Source organism: Delphinus delphis, chromosome 5, assembly GCF_949987515.2.
Source record: "Delphinus delphis chromosome 5, mDelDel1.2, whole genome shotgun sequence".
In the NCBI taxonomy this organism is placed as follows: domain Eukaryota; kingdom Metazoa; phylum Chordata; class Mammalia; order Artiodactyla; family Delphinidae; genus Delphinus; species Delphinus delphis.
This window is the reverse complement of record NC_082687.1, coordinates 118,008,846-118,024,769: the sequence shown is the minus strand read 5'-3', so window position 1 is coordinate 118,024,769 and position 15,924 is coordinate 118,008,846. Positions and strand designations below refer to the sequence as shown.

General features: G+C 39.5%; 1 protein-coding gene across 1 annotated transcript; it reads left to right on the top strand.

Annotated features, from left to right (window-relative positions):
• The first annotated feature begins 687 nt into the window (after window positions 1-687).
• Window positions 688-5,732, top strand: MAD2L1 (mitotic arrest deficient 2 like 1). Its single transcript, XM_060011848.1, has 5 exons — window positions 688-882; window positions 1,667-1,813; window positions 2,750-2,870; window positions 3,843-3,946; window positions 4,673-5,732. The coding sequence occupies exons 1-5, from the start codon at window positions 810-812 to the stop codon at window positions 4,843-4,845; spliced, it is 618 nt and encodes a 205-aa protein (XP_059867831.1). The 5' UTR covers window positions 688-809; the 3' UTR covers window positions 4,846-5,732.
• Window positions 5,733-15,924: the final 10,192 nt, after the last annotated feature.

The window sequence follows — 15,924 nt, the reverse complement described above, 5'->3', positions numbered from 1 at the left end:
ATTCACTGAAAAGCTCTTCAGTGCTGATGGGCCTTTTTGGTGAGGTGACCTTATTCCTGACCAGTCGCCTAGGGGTGGAGGGGTACACAATGCAAGCTGGCCCAGCAGACGCAGCCACCTGCTGCCCCCAGACTCCGCCTCGCAGGGAGGCGGGGCGGGGCATAAACATGAGCTGAGCCCAGGACAAACAAGGGATAGAAAAATGCAAGCAGTTCGTCCCTTTAACCCCTAACCCAATTTCTCAAGAAAAGCCGCCCACACAGTAATCCCTCTAAAACTGTGGCTAGGCTGCCGCGCACGCAGTTGCTTTACGAATTCCCAAAGCATCTAGCATGTTCCAACCGCCCACTAAGGATCCCTGGGGCCACTTATGCCGCAGCTAGCGGACAGTTCATATCACTTTCAAAATATCTTTCAAACTAGGGAACTGTGCTCCTTGGTCGCTCTGTCCCCAGACCTAGGGAGCGGCCGCTAAAACCTGGACCTACCATCTTCCCCCACGGGCGCCAGGCAGCCCGCCGACCACAACTACCGGTGCCCAACAGGGGTCCTCCCGAGCCTAAACCCTGGGAACAGCGTCACCACGCCTACCCACTGCGCCTGCGCGAACGGCCGCTCCTGCGGAGGCCCAGAGATCTTGCAGGACCCAGCTGCGTAGGGCGGGGCCTAAAAGCTTGTCGCGCCTGCGCGAGGGGCCGACGGCGTCCTGCGTCGTTACTTTTGAAACGAGTGGCGGGGAACTGCTCTGGAAACCCCTGGTGTTGCTGTCTGCCGGGTGGAAGCGCGTGCCTTCATCCGTGGGCCTGGCCATGGCGCTGCAGCTCTCCCGGGAGCAAGGCATCACGCTGCGCGGGAGCGCCGAAATCGTGGCCGAGTTCTTCTGTAAGTCCTCGCGCAGGCCGTAGGGCGGGGAGAACGGAGCCCAGGCTGCCCGGCAGGCCCGCGGTTCGGCTTCCGAGGCGGGAGGAAGCCGGGTGGGCCGGAGCGGCCCCGAACCCAAGCCCTCTCAGCCCCGGCCTCCTGCCCCGCAGGAGGAATCTGGGAAGAGGCGGATGCAGGCGCCTCCTCCCGACGCGTTGCTAATGATGGCGGAGGACGCCTAGGTGCTGCTGAGGCCTGCTTCGCGGTACAGCCCCTTCGCCGGGAGAGTTTCTTTAAAGTGCAGAGCTCACCCCTCACCATCACCCCCGCGAGGTGAAACTGGTCGACGGTGATGGAAGCGCCGTCCTGGACCAGGCCAGTTGTACCTTCTGATAGAACCTGGCAGAACTTGTGATGATAAAAGGAGGAAAGAGAGAGGGGGAGAGGCTTGCCTGGGCTTTGGACTAGTCAGTCGGTTGCCTATTTTGACATCCTCTAACCACACAGTCTGAATTTGGACTTGTTTTACAATGAAATGAAATTTGCCACTGGGAGACTAATGCAGTTTGGCATTTTTCTTTTATTGCCACATAAATGCACGTATCACTTTCTCTCTTACTTAAAAGCAAGATTTTAAGGATTTTTAATGCCACTTTGTACCTATTCTGCTTTCAGCAAAACACAGAAACACGTGTGTTTAGACATTTACAGCTTTACACCATTAATGAAACCATAGCCACATCTAAATATGCCTTATTTCCCGAAGTTACAAAGTGACAATGACTTTAATATTTCTTGTTTTCAGCATTTGGCATCAACAGCATTTTATATCAGCGTGGCATATATCCATCCGAAACCTTTACTCGAGTGCAGAAATATGGACTCACCTTGCTTGTAACTACTGATCCTGAACTCATAAAATACCTAAATAATGTGGTGGAACAACTGAAAGGTAATTAATTGTAAAACTGAATTCAACCTGTGGGACTAAACTTAAAAAAGAAGAACTACTAAATAACAGAGCGCTCATTAGAATTTTCTTATTTTCACCTATTTCCATTTGTCTTTTTTTTTTTTAATCCTGCCTGAGTCAGTAGCCTTTTCTATCTGAACACTCATTTTTTCCTTTTCGCTCAAGAAGTTGCAGTATTGTTGGATCAATATTTGTTCTCCATCTCTTGCTTTTCTTTCTTTTTCTAGAATTCCTATTAGTTTCTCTTTCATGTTTCTCTCCACTTAGGAATCCCATTTCTAATTTTTCTGTGTTGTGGGATATTTTGCCCTATCTACCCATTTGACCTTCCAAATTACTAGTCCTAAAAAATGCTACAGCTCTCATCTTTTTTTTTTTTAATTTTAAAATTCACGGATCATTTTTGTTGTTTTAAGTAACTTCATTTTTTAAATTACATCATTGTATTTTCATTAACTTCAGGGCTAAATCACCCATCGTCATTCATAGGGCTGCACTTGGATTATTTGGTGTGGAACCTCTTAGAACTAAACTCAAATCCTCCCTGAGTCAAATTTTCCTATTTTATGCTTTCATTGTACCATATTTTGCACCTGCATAGCAGTTACAATTTTAATTTCATGTTAATTGGTGCAGTGATTAGGTTAATGTTATCTCCTACACTCTTGCCTTGGATTAGGATGGAAGTACCAAATGTTTACGATCCTGTCCTCAGCACCCAGTGCTATACCTGGTATAAATACTGAGAATTTGAAAACAGGAGCTAGGTTATTGATGGGGCAAGTTTTCTGTATAATTTGGAGGAGATCCAAAATAGCAGTGGTAGAAATTTGCTGAGGATAGGAAGTGGGACCCAAGAAAAGAGTTGCTTTGTAATGCAGTGAACCAAAAAAGATGCCTTGTTATGTGTTACAGAATGGTTATGCAAGTGTTCAGTGCAGAAATTGGTGGTAGTCATCTCAAATATTGAAAGTGGTGAGGTCCTTGAAAGATGGCAGTTTGATATTGAGTGTGACAAGACTGCAAAAGATGACAGGTAAGTAGGAATTTAAATTATTTCCACTTTCATATGCTTGTTCTAAAACTTGTTTTCTTTACAAAATGAGTTCTAATTATATTGAACAAGTTTCATAGAAGGTATAGTTTTTTCTAGGATGTTTAATTTGATCTTCAGTCTTCTGTGGAAAAGAACTGTGCTTACTTTGGCATGTCACTGACTTGTATAGTATCGCCTTTAGTCTAAATTGGTGAATTTCAAATTGTAGTATTTATGGTGGTATATGCAAAACTCCATACAGTATACTAGTTGGCCCATTTTATGAATTGTTTAAAGGTACTTTTAAGCTTAAGGGATTATCCTAGACTCTCCCAGTTTAAGATGCAATTCTACTGTATTTCACTTAATGCCACAAGTTTCCTAAGACACTTCATAAACTCTGAAGTTTCCAGACTACCTGAATGGGAAATACCCATCATAATATGCTAATGACTAGCATTGTCCTAGGCATACTTACCTGTAAATTCAGAACCATTTCTCATAATGAAATGTAGTTTGCTTCTGAAGCCTTTGGTCTCTTTTAGGAAATGTTTAGCTTATAAAAATAATTTGACATACAATTTAATATCTTATTTGAGACAATAGGGAATTAGACACTTAGGCGTTACTAAAAATGCCAAAATGATTATACCAATTAAATATTTTAGATACCACTGTTATTTTTTTTTTAAGAGGTACTGAAGTTTTCCTAACTTGAAGCACTTGGCAAATTTTCTGGACCTGATCCTAAGACCAACCATAAAAAATGATTGGAAGGATAATGAAATAATAAAAATACATACTATGCCTACTGTGGTATTATGGGTCCTAATGATGTACTCATTTTCTAAAAAACTCCTTTTTAATGTATTACTTATTTGATTTTGGAATCATTTAATTAGATAAATAATCTTACAGATGTTTTAAATAACTCGTTAAAACTTAAATTAATTGATTTGGTTTCTTTGGTAGTGCACCCAGAGAAAAGTCTCAGAAAGCTATCCAAGATGAAATCCGCTCAGTGATCAGACAGATCACAGCTACAGTGACATTTCTGCCACTGTTGGAAGTTTCCTGTAAGTATTATACAACGTCACATTGCCTTAAATTTGTTGGGGAAAAGACTAAGCTACTATTTTAAGAATTACCCCTTTATTAAATTTTTTCTTAATTATCAATATCATGTAATAAAAATGAGAAAGCATTATAAAGGAAAAGTAATGTTATATGCATTCTGGAAAATTTGGAAATGCTGAAAAGGAAAGGAATGAAAGTATTCCACAACACTCACTCTTGAATGTTTTGATGTAATTTCTTTCATTATCTTCATTTCTTACACACTTTTATGTATTGATATATATTTAAGACTATAGCTATAATTGTGTCTTGCTTTTCTATCTTCCTTATTCCTTCAAACATCAGATATGTCCTGAAAACCTACTATATGTCACACTCTGTTCTAGGCACTAGGATACATCAGTCACAGAACCAAGAAGTTAGCTTTACTGTAGGTTACATTCATGCTATCCCATGTGATTGATTATACACTTTCTACAAATATTTTTAACGGTTTTTTCTTTAAAGAAAAAAAAAAACTTGAATTTTTCATAAGATAAAGTGAAAGGAGTGCGATATTTTCTGTACTACAGTAAATTTCCATTGAAGAAAAGCAGTGAACTAGTTTTACAGACCAGGCTAAACTACATTTCTAACACTGTGTGGTTCAAAATGTGAGGGAGACAGGGCAGGTAGTTTTACTTTTGAAAAAATAATGTACCTTAATTATTTTATCCCCAATTTAGGTTCATTTGATCTCCTGATTTATACAGACAAAGATTTGGTTGTACCTGAAAAGTGGGAAGAGTCAGGACCACAGTTCATTACCAATTCTGAAGAAGTTCGTCTTCGTTCATTTACTACTACAATTCACAAAGTAAATAGCATGGTAGCCTACAAAATTCCTGTCAATGACTGAGGATGAGCTAAAGACAGTAATGTACTTGTATCCTCAAATGTGGTTTTCCTGAAACCAAATCAACTTTAGTTGATATATTTCATTGGTTAATTTTTAGATGGGGAAAACTTAACATTATACTTTACTGAATCTGTGCATAATTGTTCCATTCCTTGGTACCTGTTTCACTTTCCATAGGGCTGATGTAAGTTATTGCACACTGTTGCAAAGGGAACTAGCAGATTTCATTAGCATTGTAATGTCAGTTCCTTTGAAGGTAGTACTGTAGATGGAAAAACTTTTGCCATAAAGCTAAATGTCTTTCTAAATCAGACCTTTTGGTCAAGCAGCTTGACTCAGAATATACAGAAATATTTAAATATAAAGTAGAGCAAAAGAAATATGAATATTCAGAATATTTGTTTAGATCCTGAAAGTAACTAATGATAGTCCATAAGTAATAGAATATTGCTCTTATTAGGTCCTTCTGCCATTTATTCATTTGTATAGTTTCCATATTGAAAAATTTTCCAATTACTTGATTTTAATTTATATAACTTTAACCCATGAAGCTATGGATATTCCTACTGTTCAAATTGCTATGATACCAAACTTTTAAGAATGTCCTTTTATGTTTTATAAAATCAAGCTTTAAATGACAATGATGAAATAAAGTTAAATGTGTATGTTTTAAATTTGTCTTGCAATATTTTTATATTGGTGTGGTGTTAATACAGCTAAATAGTTATGATGCATTAAGTACAGCATATTATTTCTTGTGCCTACTATGGTTGTAGGGCCTAAGAATTCAAAGTTGAGTAAGTCTTGAGGTACTTTCAATCTAATGGACAAGCTTTTATTGTACCCCCTTCATCTCATAACAGTAGATTTAAAATAAACATTCTTTTTGTAAAATGATAAATGTCCTTTGTAATTAATTCAGTTTAGCAAATTTTGGATTGTAGAACCTTTCTATACTCTTAGCCTGTTGTTTGTCTAATTTTCCATATACAGTTGACCTTTGAACAGTGCAGGGACTGGATCATTGACCCTCCAAGCAGTTGAAAATCCCAGTATAACTTACAGCCAGCCCTCCATATCTGTGGTTACTCCATACCCCTGGATTCAGCCAGCTCCGGATCGTGTAGTACTGTACTATTTATTATAGTACTGAAGCTTGAGATCTTATGAAGGAGAGGAAAATATATGGCAAAGGACCATGAAGTAACCAAACAGGTTTACTTCATTATGTATTTGTCTTTATTATTTCACCTGGATAATCTTCTCTCTGATCCAATTGTGTGCTTGTTAAGAATCAAGGAAAATGTCTTACATCCTTTCATCTCTTAGAGCTGCTGGACAAATAGGTGCCAGTTTTTGATGATGGGTATCGTGAATGCTGTTGCAAAGGCCAATCCCTAAAGAGTTGTTGAAGCTGCCTAACTGAGGTTCACCCACAAGTCTTCCTGAATAAGAAAGTAGGTACTCAGAAATGGAAATGATGTTTATTTAGGGATGGTCAAGAGTCAACATTTGAATTCTTGAGCTGTTCATAATCTGTTTAACATCTGAAATATGCATTGAGAAGGAAAGCAGAAATAGAGCTTGAGTAAAAATACAGAGAGAGTTGAAAATCATGGTCCTATTTTTAGGAAATATGTTTGAAAGTTTTTATAGAAAGCAATGACTGCTTCAGGAAACACTGAATGCCCCTTTGTTAAACAATGGGATAATAAAATGTGGTTCTTGCTCCAAAAAAGCTCACCAGCAGCAACATTATATATTGCTGATGATACATTTCTGTCATTTATGTTTCTGACAAATTAAGTGATCCTAATATTACTACTTTTGTGATTTATTGTGGTACTTACTTCTCTCTCCTTTAAGAGTTATGTCCAGAAATTAATGCTCTGGATTTGAATGTTACCTTCAATAACAGGAGCTTCTGCCATACAATCTATAGCCTGCAAGTTACTGTATAGTATCAGTTCTGCATCAACTAGGCTCTTCTTTTTTTGAAAACAGAAAAAAATTGGCTTTGAAAAAATTTAATGGAAGAATATTAGCTATGTAAAGAATCAAAGGAAAGGCTGAAAACCAGAGAACTAGGGGAGCCCCAGGGATTTTCAGTGACAAATTTGTGAACTCTGCATATCTTTATGTAATATATGGACCACTGGTGTTACCCAGTGATCTATCCAAATGACTCAGATTGCTAGTTTAAAGAAAGTGACAATGAAAAGCTTTGTTTGCATTTTAACAAGCTGCGATGTAAGACTAAGAATTAGGGGAAACTGCATTTTTAAATACTTTGATCATTTCATCTCAGCCAACATCGTTAACATGGTTAAATTAGACTTCTTACACCATTTGCATGTTAACTGTTTACTCTTGTGAGGATTCTGAGGAGCCAGTCTTGATCTTTCTCACCTCTTACAGATTATGTATCAATTCAGAAATACACATATTGGAGTTGAATGGGAGCCAGGCTATGAGCTTTACTGATAAAGCTAGATTGGAAAAGCTTTGGCCTAAGGTTCCAGCTGGACTTGTCCCACCCTCCTTCTACACCTTCAGCCTCACCCTGGGGGGAAGATATTTAAAGCAATAGACGAAAGAACCGTGACTGACTTCATACCATGTTAAATAGAAGCTAAGATTCCAAGAGAATCTGGTGGGCTTCTAGCCCTGCCTGGGCTCTGACTCCGTTTTGCTCACCATAGGTAGAGGAATGAAACCATGTTCCAGTTGAGCCCATCAAGGTTTGAAATAGAGCTCCAGAAGGGACTGAACCACACCTGGTCTTCAGGATCCTTCTCTCAGTACCATCAATCAGACAAATCAAGCCTCCATGGGAATTTTTACACAGAGGTATAACAATCTCATGTCTCCACTGGCTTTTGTTGTAGAGCAAACAACCATAACATAGCAACAATAAGCATTTTTTCCTCCTTCAAGTCTGCAGGTCAGCTGGGGTGTTGTCTTCATTCTCCCCTAAGTCTACAGGTCATGTGTTATTCTACCACTGAAAGGGCAGTGACTAGCCAGAATTCTTGAAGCTTAGTTTCAGAACTTGCACACTGACACTCTTCCACATTCCACTGGCCAAGAACTTGCACACTGACACTTTTCCATATTCCACTGGCCAAGTCAAGTCTTATGGCTAAGCCAGACTTCAGTGGGGAAGGGAAGTATACTCCTCCCAAGGAGATGGGGGAGAGGTGTGAAAATACGGTGAAAGGATCTAATAGACCAGGGGTTGGCAAACGTTTTCTGTAAAGGGTCAGATACTAGTTTAGGCTTTGCACCCATATGGTCTCTTGCACCTACTCAAGTGATTCCGTCATAACTTGAAAGCAGCCTTAGACAACAGGTAAACGAATGAGCATGGCTGTGTTCCAATAACAAAAAACAGACGGTGGGCTATATTTGGCACACAGGTTGTAGTTGGCTGACCCTGTAATAGATCTGTTTGCTGTTTTGTTCACAAATATTCAAACCCCTCCCTGGCTCAGAGCAATTGATTTTGTGATATTCAGGGCTCACATTTAAAGCAACGTCATTTGTTTTCTCCATCCATGGTATCTCAAATGGGATGGCTCTTTATCCCATATTCTGCAAAACACAACTGGCTATTTAAGGTACTCCTCAGGACACCCCACAGTGAATTTTGATCTGAAAACTGGGAAGGGAGGTTCTTTGGCGCATGATGCGTACGAAGAGATTCAAAATAGCATAAAGGCTACACGCCTCCATTTTTAATCACTATATAAACATGCATGCTGAATAAATGTTACTATTAGAATGCATTCAAGTTTCTTAGGTTCATTAACCTCCTATATATTTTAGCATATGAACTCCAAAATCATAAGCATAATAAAGTAGGTATCCACATAGACATTTAATTTTTCTTTACCTTCTGTTTCCATTTAATTGCTTAGTCTGTAAAATTTATCTTAATTTTATTTTCTGTGAAAGATCAGAATAGCTTTGATGTTACATTGTAATGCCTGTATTTTCCACCAGATGTCACTAATGTTGTAATACTTAAAGTGAATTTCTTCTGACTCTAAATTAGACTAATATTCTGCTTTTCTTATTGGAAGTTAACATTGGGATTTCTGTCTACAAAAATATGAAGGAATCAGAGGGAAAAACACAGCATCCGTCTTTTGCTAGGCACTTTACATGAACTATTTCATTTAATTCTCAGGCTTTAGTGCACAAGCGGAATCGTGGGGTCAATGGGCATGCAAATGGCACTATGTTTTTAAAGTTTAGATGGCCTCTTTTGACCTCAGCCAAGGAAGCTCATTTGACTCCACAACAAGCACATCAAAAGCAATTCTTCACCCTTTTCTTAATGGTTCTTACCTTCTACATCCTTTTAGCAATTGAGTGTCCAGAACAAATTACTTTTCCTTTACTGGGCTTTGAGTTTCATTGGTGAGTTTGTATTTACACTTTCCTCAGATGACTCTGACCAATGAATGGAAGGAACCAAAACAGAGAGGACTTTATCCTATGCCGTATCGATACTGTTTACAGAATAAATCAAGTGTGAATTTTCAAGCATCTGTGAAACAGGTTTCCAGCTAATCAGAAGAATTGTTCATTTAACTACCTCGGTTACTCCTTGGGGAATTAATTTTTGGCTTAACTTGTAAATAACATTTTCTCATTCTTTCTTTACTCAGTGTATGAAATTATATTTCAAGTTATTTTGTTCAATGTGACCATGATAAAGGTTTGTGTTGGAACAACTATGGAATAGAACCTGTCTGCTAAACTTCACATTTTATTAGTTATATTTTCTAAAAACAGATCTTTAGCAATCTTTCCATTCTTGAACATGGCTTTGAAAGTCAGCAGTATTAACCTATGCTTATTTAAAAAAAAAAAAATCTAGCTGGGAAAGCTACTTAATCTCCATTAGAGTTGACAATCCTGTTCCAATCTGGCAAAAACACTGTAGCCCTAGCAACAAAACTATTAGAAAAGGCCTAGAGAGAAAAATGTCAGAGTTGACGCTCTGATTTCAAAAGTCAGTTTATGTTACCACTTCACCTATTTTTGTCTTCCTACCATTTGATCTATTTTTATACTAGAGAAACATAATACAGTTTCATTTATTTGTGTAAAGTCCATTTTCATCAACATTTATCTGCATCATTTTGCTATGTAAGCTTGTTTGCACGAAGGAGCTTACATCAGATCAAAATCTCTATTGTCTTGGAATTTTATGTGTGGAAAAGGCTTCCGAGTATAAGCAGGCCAACCATACTCCATTTCCATGCAAGGGAAAGATCTCAAACGTCTTTAAAAACTATATAGATACGGACATATTGAGTGGATGCCTAGACATGGATATGATTTCTATCTAAATGGCAGTCTCACTGTCTAAGTGCAGAAGTTAGTGGTTTTAAAGATTGAGTCAGTGATACCCAAAATATTTCATGTCTAAAATACAGTTCTTGTATCACTGTACTCAATCCTAATAGTCAATACAGCTCTTTAGAAACCAGTTCAAAGGTTCCAGATCTAAGAAAGGAAATTTATAGGCAATGATCATCTACCATGTGCCAAGTACCAGTTAGGTGCTTTACACCTGTTCAGCCTGGTTCCTTCTAGGTGCATAGAGGCTGGGGCTGGTGGGGAAGTGGGAGACTTGGGCTACAGCCTGTGGTCTTGGAAACTGGTGATGGGACATGGGGAGAGCCATGAAGCAAAGAAAATGATGAAGTCTGAGTCCCAAATGACAAGTCCTCTGGAGTAAGGAATAGCTCCAAAACCTCAATTCAGGCTGTGAGGGAAAAACAGTGTGGAAAGACAAGGACTGGATCCAAAATGAACGTTTTATAACTGCTGACGCCCAGTGAGTCCCAGAGGATAACCGTGAAGGAGCACTGCGTAGGGAGAAAGAATCCTTCATAGAGTACCTTAGGCTCAACTTGTGGGCAGGGAGGGGATTCGTCATCAAATTAGTACATTACATGCATTATCTCAATCCTCACAACCCAATGAGAGTTACTATCCCCATTTTACACCTGTAAAAAGTGAGATTTGGGAAGGTTAAGTAATTTGCCCAGCTTCAAACATCCAGAATACATTCCCAGGCCTGACTCCAAAGCCTGTATTCTTACTGTATCTCATTGCCTCTCAGAGACTAGGGAACAAGGAAGGGTCCCCTGTTCCAGGATGCAGACTCAGCCAAGGAGACTACAATACCACCTGCATCTCACTCCAGCTGGAGAAGTGAAAACTCACAGCCACGATGTTTGAGCGTCAAGGTACATTAACTTTTTAAAAAACTCTTTTTCATAATAAGCTGTCACTAAATGTTTATTAACACAGAGCCTTCTGCTGTGTAACAGGAGCATTCATTTTCTTCCATCGACATTTTCTTCTCTCATTGCTTTCACTTGTTTTTGTAACTAAATGCTGTGTTGGAATTTGGGCTTCTGCTTTATGGGCTTTAACCAGTTTGAGAAATAGACACAGAAAACAGATTGAAATGTATGTATTATCATCTGTATTACGGGGTTTCCTAGTAAAGCTGAGTAGGAGCAAGAGGCTTGCACCTAAAGCAGAAATAGGTTTGCTACTACTCCCCCATAAATGAACTGTGGAACAGTCAGACAACTTCGGTCTTCCTCACTCAAGCCCAACTCCAGCATGGGAGTAAGAAGTGCCGCTCCCTGAACGCCAAAGCCAGAGTTAGAAAGCACTGTACCTGAGCTCCAGCAAGCCTTGGAAAGAGTTCTTTGTTGCTTGGGATGGTGTGAGAGAGAAGGTGGAGAGAGGGGCCCCCAATAGTTCTCCAGTACCACTATCCATCATCAGGATCAGAGCAGAAACCTGAAGAGTGGAGTAACATGCATCCCTCCCATTTGCCAGGTTTTTTTTTTAATATAAATTTATTTATTTTATTTATTTATTTTTGGCTGCGTTGGGTCTTGGTTGCTGTGCACGGGCTTTCTCTAGTTGTGGCGAACAGAGGCTACTCTTCGTTGTGGTGCGTGGGCTTCTCATTGCAGTGGCTTCTCTTGTTGTGAAGCACAGGCTCTAGGCACGCAGGCTTCAGTAGTTGTGGCACGCGGGCTCAGTAGTTGTGGCTCACAGGCTCTAGAGCACAGGCTCAGTAGTTGTGGTGCACGGGCTTAGTTGCTCCACGGCATGTGGGATCTTCCCGGACCAGGGCTTGAACCCATGTCCCCTGCACTGGCAGGCGGATTCTTAACCACTGCGCCACCAGCGAAGCCTATTTGCCAGGTTTTTAATCTTTTAGCATATTATGATGCCAGTTGATTTTAGGTAGCAGGGTGATGGTAACAGGCATTTTTAAAAAATTTTAGTAATTATGTATTTTAATCTGTATTCAGAAAAATATATAACATATTTTAACATATCATGAGCTAAAGATTTTTAAAGTACACACCTTATTTTTTTTTAATGTATCAGTATTGGGATGGGTGATATGCAAATAAAAATCACGAAGGCAGCACATATATGAAGGAAGGCTGGGAAGTGATGTCATAAGCCATTGTACTTAAGTCAGAAGTAAGCCAGGGTGGGTTGCATACTCAGAGTGCTGCTGTGCTCTTACCATCCTACACTCCACTTCTTTCTACACAACGTTCCCCTCTGGAACTGCTGATGGGCATTTCACTTTTTGCACACAAAAGACTCTAACAACATGAGTCAGACAGGATTCCACGCAGCACCCTAAGCTCAAAATTCACTCCCTATTCTATTCTTATCACTAATTATGTCCTGTCACAATGTCCAAAATAGATCATCAGACTTTATGAAACGAATACAAAGACTGGATCAACAACATAAAAATGTCCCAAATTTGAACAATAGGAAACTCTTATTTTTCAGCTTCCTCAGAACGAAATCCCCTTGTAAATAAAAGCCCATAGAAATTAAAGTCCAAACGCCTTCATTCCCTATTTTATACAATTGGCTCAGTCTCAGCCGGAGGGTCTTAGTTGTCTGGATTCCTGTATCTGCAGCTGTGTCCTAGGCTGTCTTTCATAGGAATATAGCTTCTTCAGCCTCTTTAAATTCAAATCTCTAGTTAGCTCTACTCTCCAAGGGGAGGGTAGCCACAAAAGAAACTGCAGCTCCACTACAGAAGTTATCACAAACAAAATTATGATCCCCAAATTAAGTGAATGGTATCATGTGGCTTGACATTGCTATTCTCAGCCAAAGAGCATGGCAGATAACTTAGTGGTACCTGCACTGGAGACAGTGAGGACCTGAGAACACCTGGTTTCAGTCCCATGGCAGGTCAGCCAGCTGCACCAGTGTCGAGTCCACAGCCTGGGAATCTGTGTTTAATGGACCAGTAACTGCCCAACAGCTGTGCTTCTACGTGTATAATATATTAGTGTATTTCTTTGTGTTTTTTCTTGTTTTCTTTTGTTTGGGTGATGCTTGTGGGGATCTCCCCATATATATTGCCTACTTTCTCTCAGAGAGTGACATTTGAGACATTATTGCCTACTTAGAAAATTTAGATATTCTGGTTTCTTCATTTCCTCCTGTCTATTGTCTCATACAAGATTGTGGTCTAGAGAAAACCTCTACTCCCAAATTCTTCCAAGTGTGTTCTCTGTAGAGGAGAAGTATACTCTTCTCTGTGAAAACATGAGGGATGGGGTAGAGACCATCACCCTACTTGTTAGCACTGTTTTAATAATATACACTGTTTTATTTATTATGATAATAGTGATTGTCATCACTCTTCCATAAATTTTTTCCTTCCTACCTAGGCAGGTTGAGTTGGACCCAGCTAGGCAGTAGGTGACTAGAGTCAAAATTAAATAAAAAAAAAAACAATTAAAACACCAGGATCACAGTAAAGGCCAGTGAGTCAGGATTACTCTTGTACGTGGTCGGTGGGAATGTAAACTGGTTCAGCCACTGTGGAAAACAGTATGGAAATTCCTCAGAAAATTAAGAATAGAACTTCTAAATGATTCAGCAATTCTACTTGTGGGTATTTATCTGAAGAAAACAAAAACACTAGTTCGAAAAGATATATTCACCCCTATGTTCACTGCAGCATTATTACAACAGCCAAGATATGGAAACAACCTAAATGTACAAGGATGGGTGAATGGATAAAGAAGATTTAATGTATATATATATATATACACACAACAGAATACTATGTAGCCATAAGAGAAGGAAATCTTGCCATTTGCTACAACATGGATGGACCTTGAGGGTATTATGCTAAGTGAAATAAGTCAGATGAAGAAAGACAAATACCATATAATTTCCCTTTTATGTTGAAAATAAAAAACAAAACAAACAAACAAAAGAAAAACAAACTCACAGATTGAGAGAACAGATTGGTAGGTTACCAGAAGGGAAGGGATTGGAAGAAGGGTGAAGTGAGTGAAGGGGATCAACTGTATGGTGATGGATGGTAACTAGACTTACAGTGCTGGTTACGTTGTAGTGTATACAAATAGCAATTTATAATGCTGTATACCTGAAATGTGTATAAAGGTTATACACCAATTTTACCTCAATTAAAAAAAAAAAGAGGGCTTCCCTGGTGGCGCAGTGGTTGAGAGTCCGCCTGCCAGTGCAGGGGACATGGCTTCGTGCCCCGGTCCGGGAAGATCCCACATGCTGCGGAGCAGCTGGGCCTGTGAGCCATGGCCGCTGAGCCTGCACGTCCGGAGCCCGTGCTCCGCAACGGGAGAGGCCACAGCAGTGAGAGGCCCGCGTACCGCAAAAAAAAAAAAGAAAAAAAGTAACAGAAGGATACCGAAGTTTAGCAAAACTTTAAGGAGATTCCAGATGTCACAGATTAAAGTACTCAAAAGTTAGTATTCCAAAAGGTTGGGCCACTGAAAACATAGAACACAAGCACAAACAAACAAAAAATACCTAAACCTAAACTTCAGGACAGAAACTTTTCTGTTCTTACGCCTTCCTGTCTCAGTAGGATCTGACCATTAGTGTAAGGAGAGAGACTGCAGCTGTGGAGGAAAATGGTGCCAAGAACTGCAGCTGCAGAAATTTTTTTGTTTTTTTTTTCACTTTTTAGTTTTGACATGTAAAATTAATACATACACAAGTTAAAAAAACATCAAACAGTACAGAGTGGTACTAAATGAAAAGGAAGTTCTCTACCTTACCTCATTCTCCCACTCCCCATTTCTAATCCAGCTCCCTTGGAGTATAGTTGCTTTACAACGTTGTGTTAGTTTCTGCTGTACAGCAAAGTGAATCAGCCATACATATACATATATCCCCTCTTTTCTGGATTTCCTTCCCATTTAGGTCACCACAGAGCATTGAGTAGAGTTCCTTGTGCTATACAGTAGGTTCTCATTAGTTATCTATTTTATACATAGTATCAATAGTGTATATGTGTCTATCCCAATCTCCCAATTCATCCCACCCCCCCACCAGCTGCCTTTTTTTTTTTTTTTTTTTTTGCGGTACATGGGCCTCTCACTGTTGTGGCCTCTCCTGTTTCAGAGCACAGGCTCCGGACGTGCAGGCTCAGAGGCCATGGCTCACGGGCCCAGCCGCTCCGTGGCATGCGGGATCTTCCCAGACCGGGGCACGAACCCGTTTCCCCTGCATCGGCAGGCGGACTCTCAACCACGGCGCCACCAGGGAAGCCCCCCACCTCCCTATTTTTAAACATTTTTTATTCTGCTGCTGGTTATTACCATACCTCTGAAACTTATGTTAATTCCTCCATTTCTCCTTCATCAACTTTAGATAGTATCTATTAAAAGTTGATAAATTTAGTTCATATTTCTTTATCCACTACTAAGTTTTTCCAGTTAAAGTATTTTGGTTCTTCTGGTGTTTATCCATAATTTTAAAGAATATGCTTAAACCCCATATTTTGTTACATAAATTTTAGATAGTAATCGTGATTCCTTACTAGATAAGGTAAGAAAAATCTGTGTCTGACATTACCTTCCACATCTCTCTGCTGCCTTAACAGACTTCTGTTTTTTTTTACATTATCAATGTTAATATTAGATTCTCTTTTATAGTTAATATTGTCTTCCAAATTTTGTTTATATGTTGATTCTACAAACTGAAATAGCA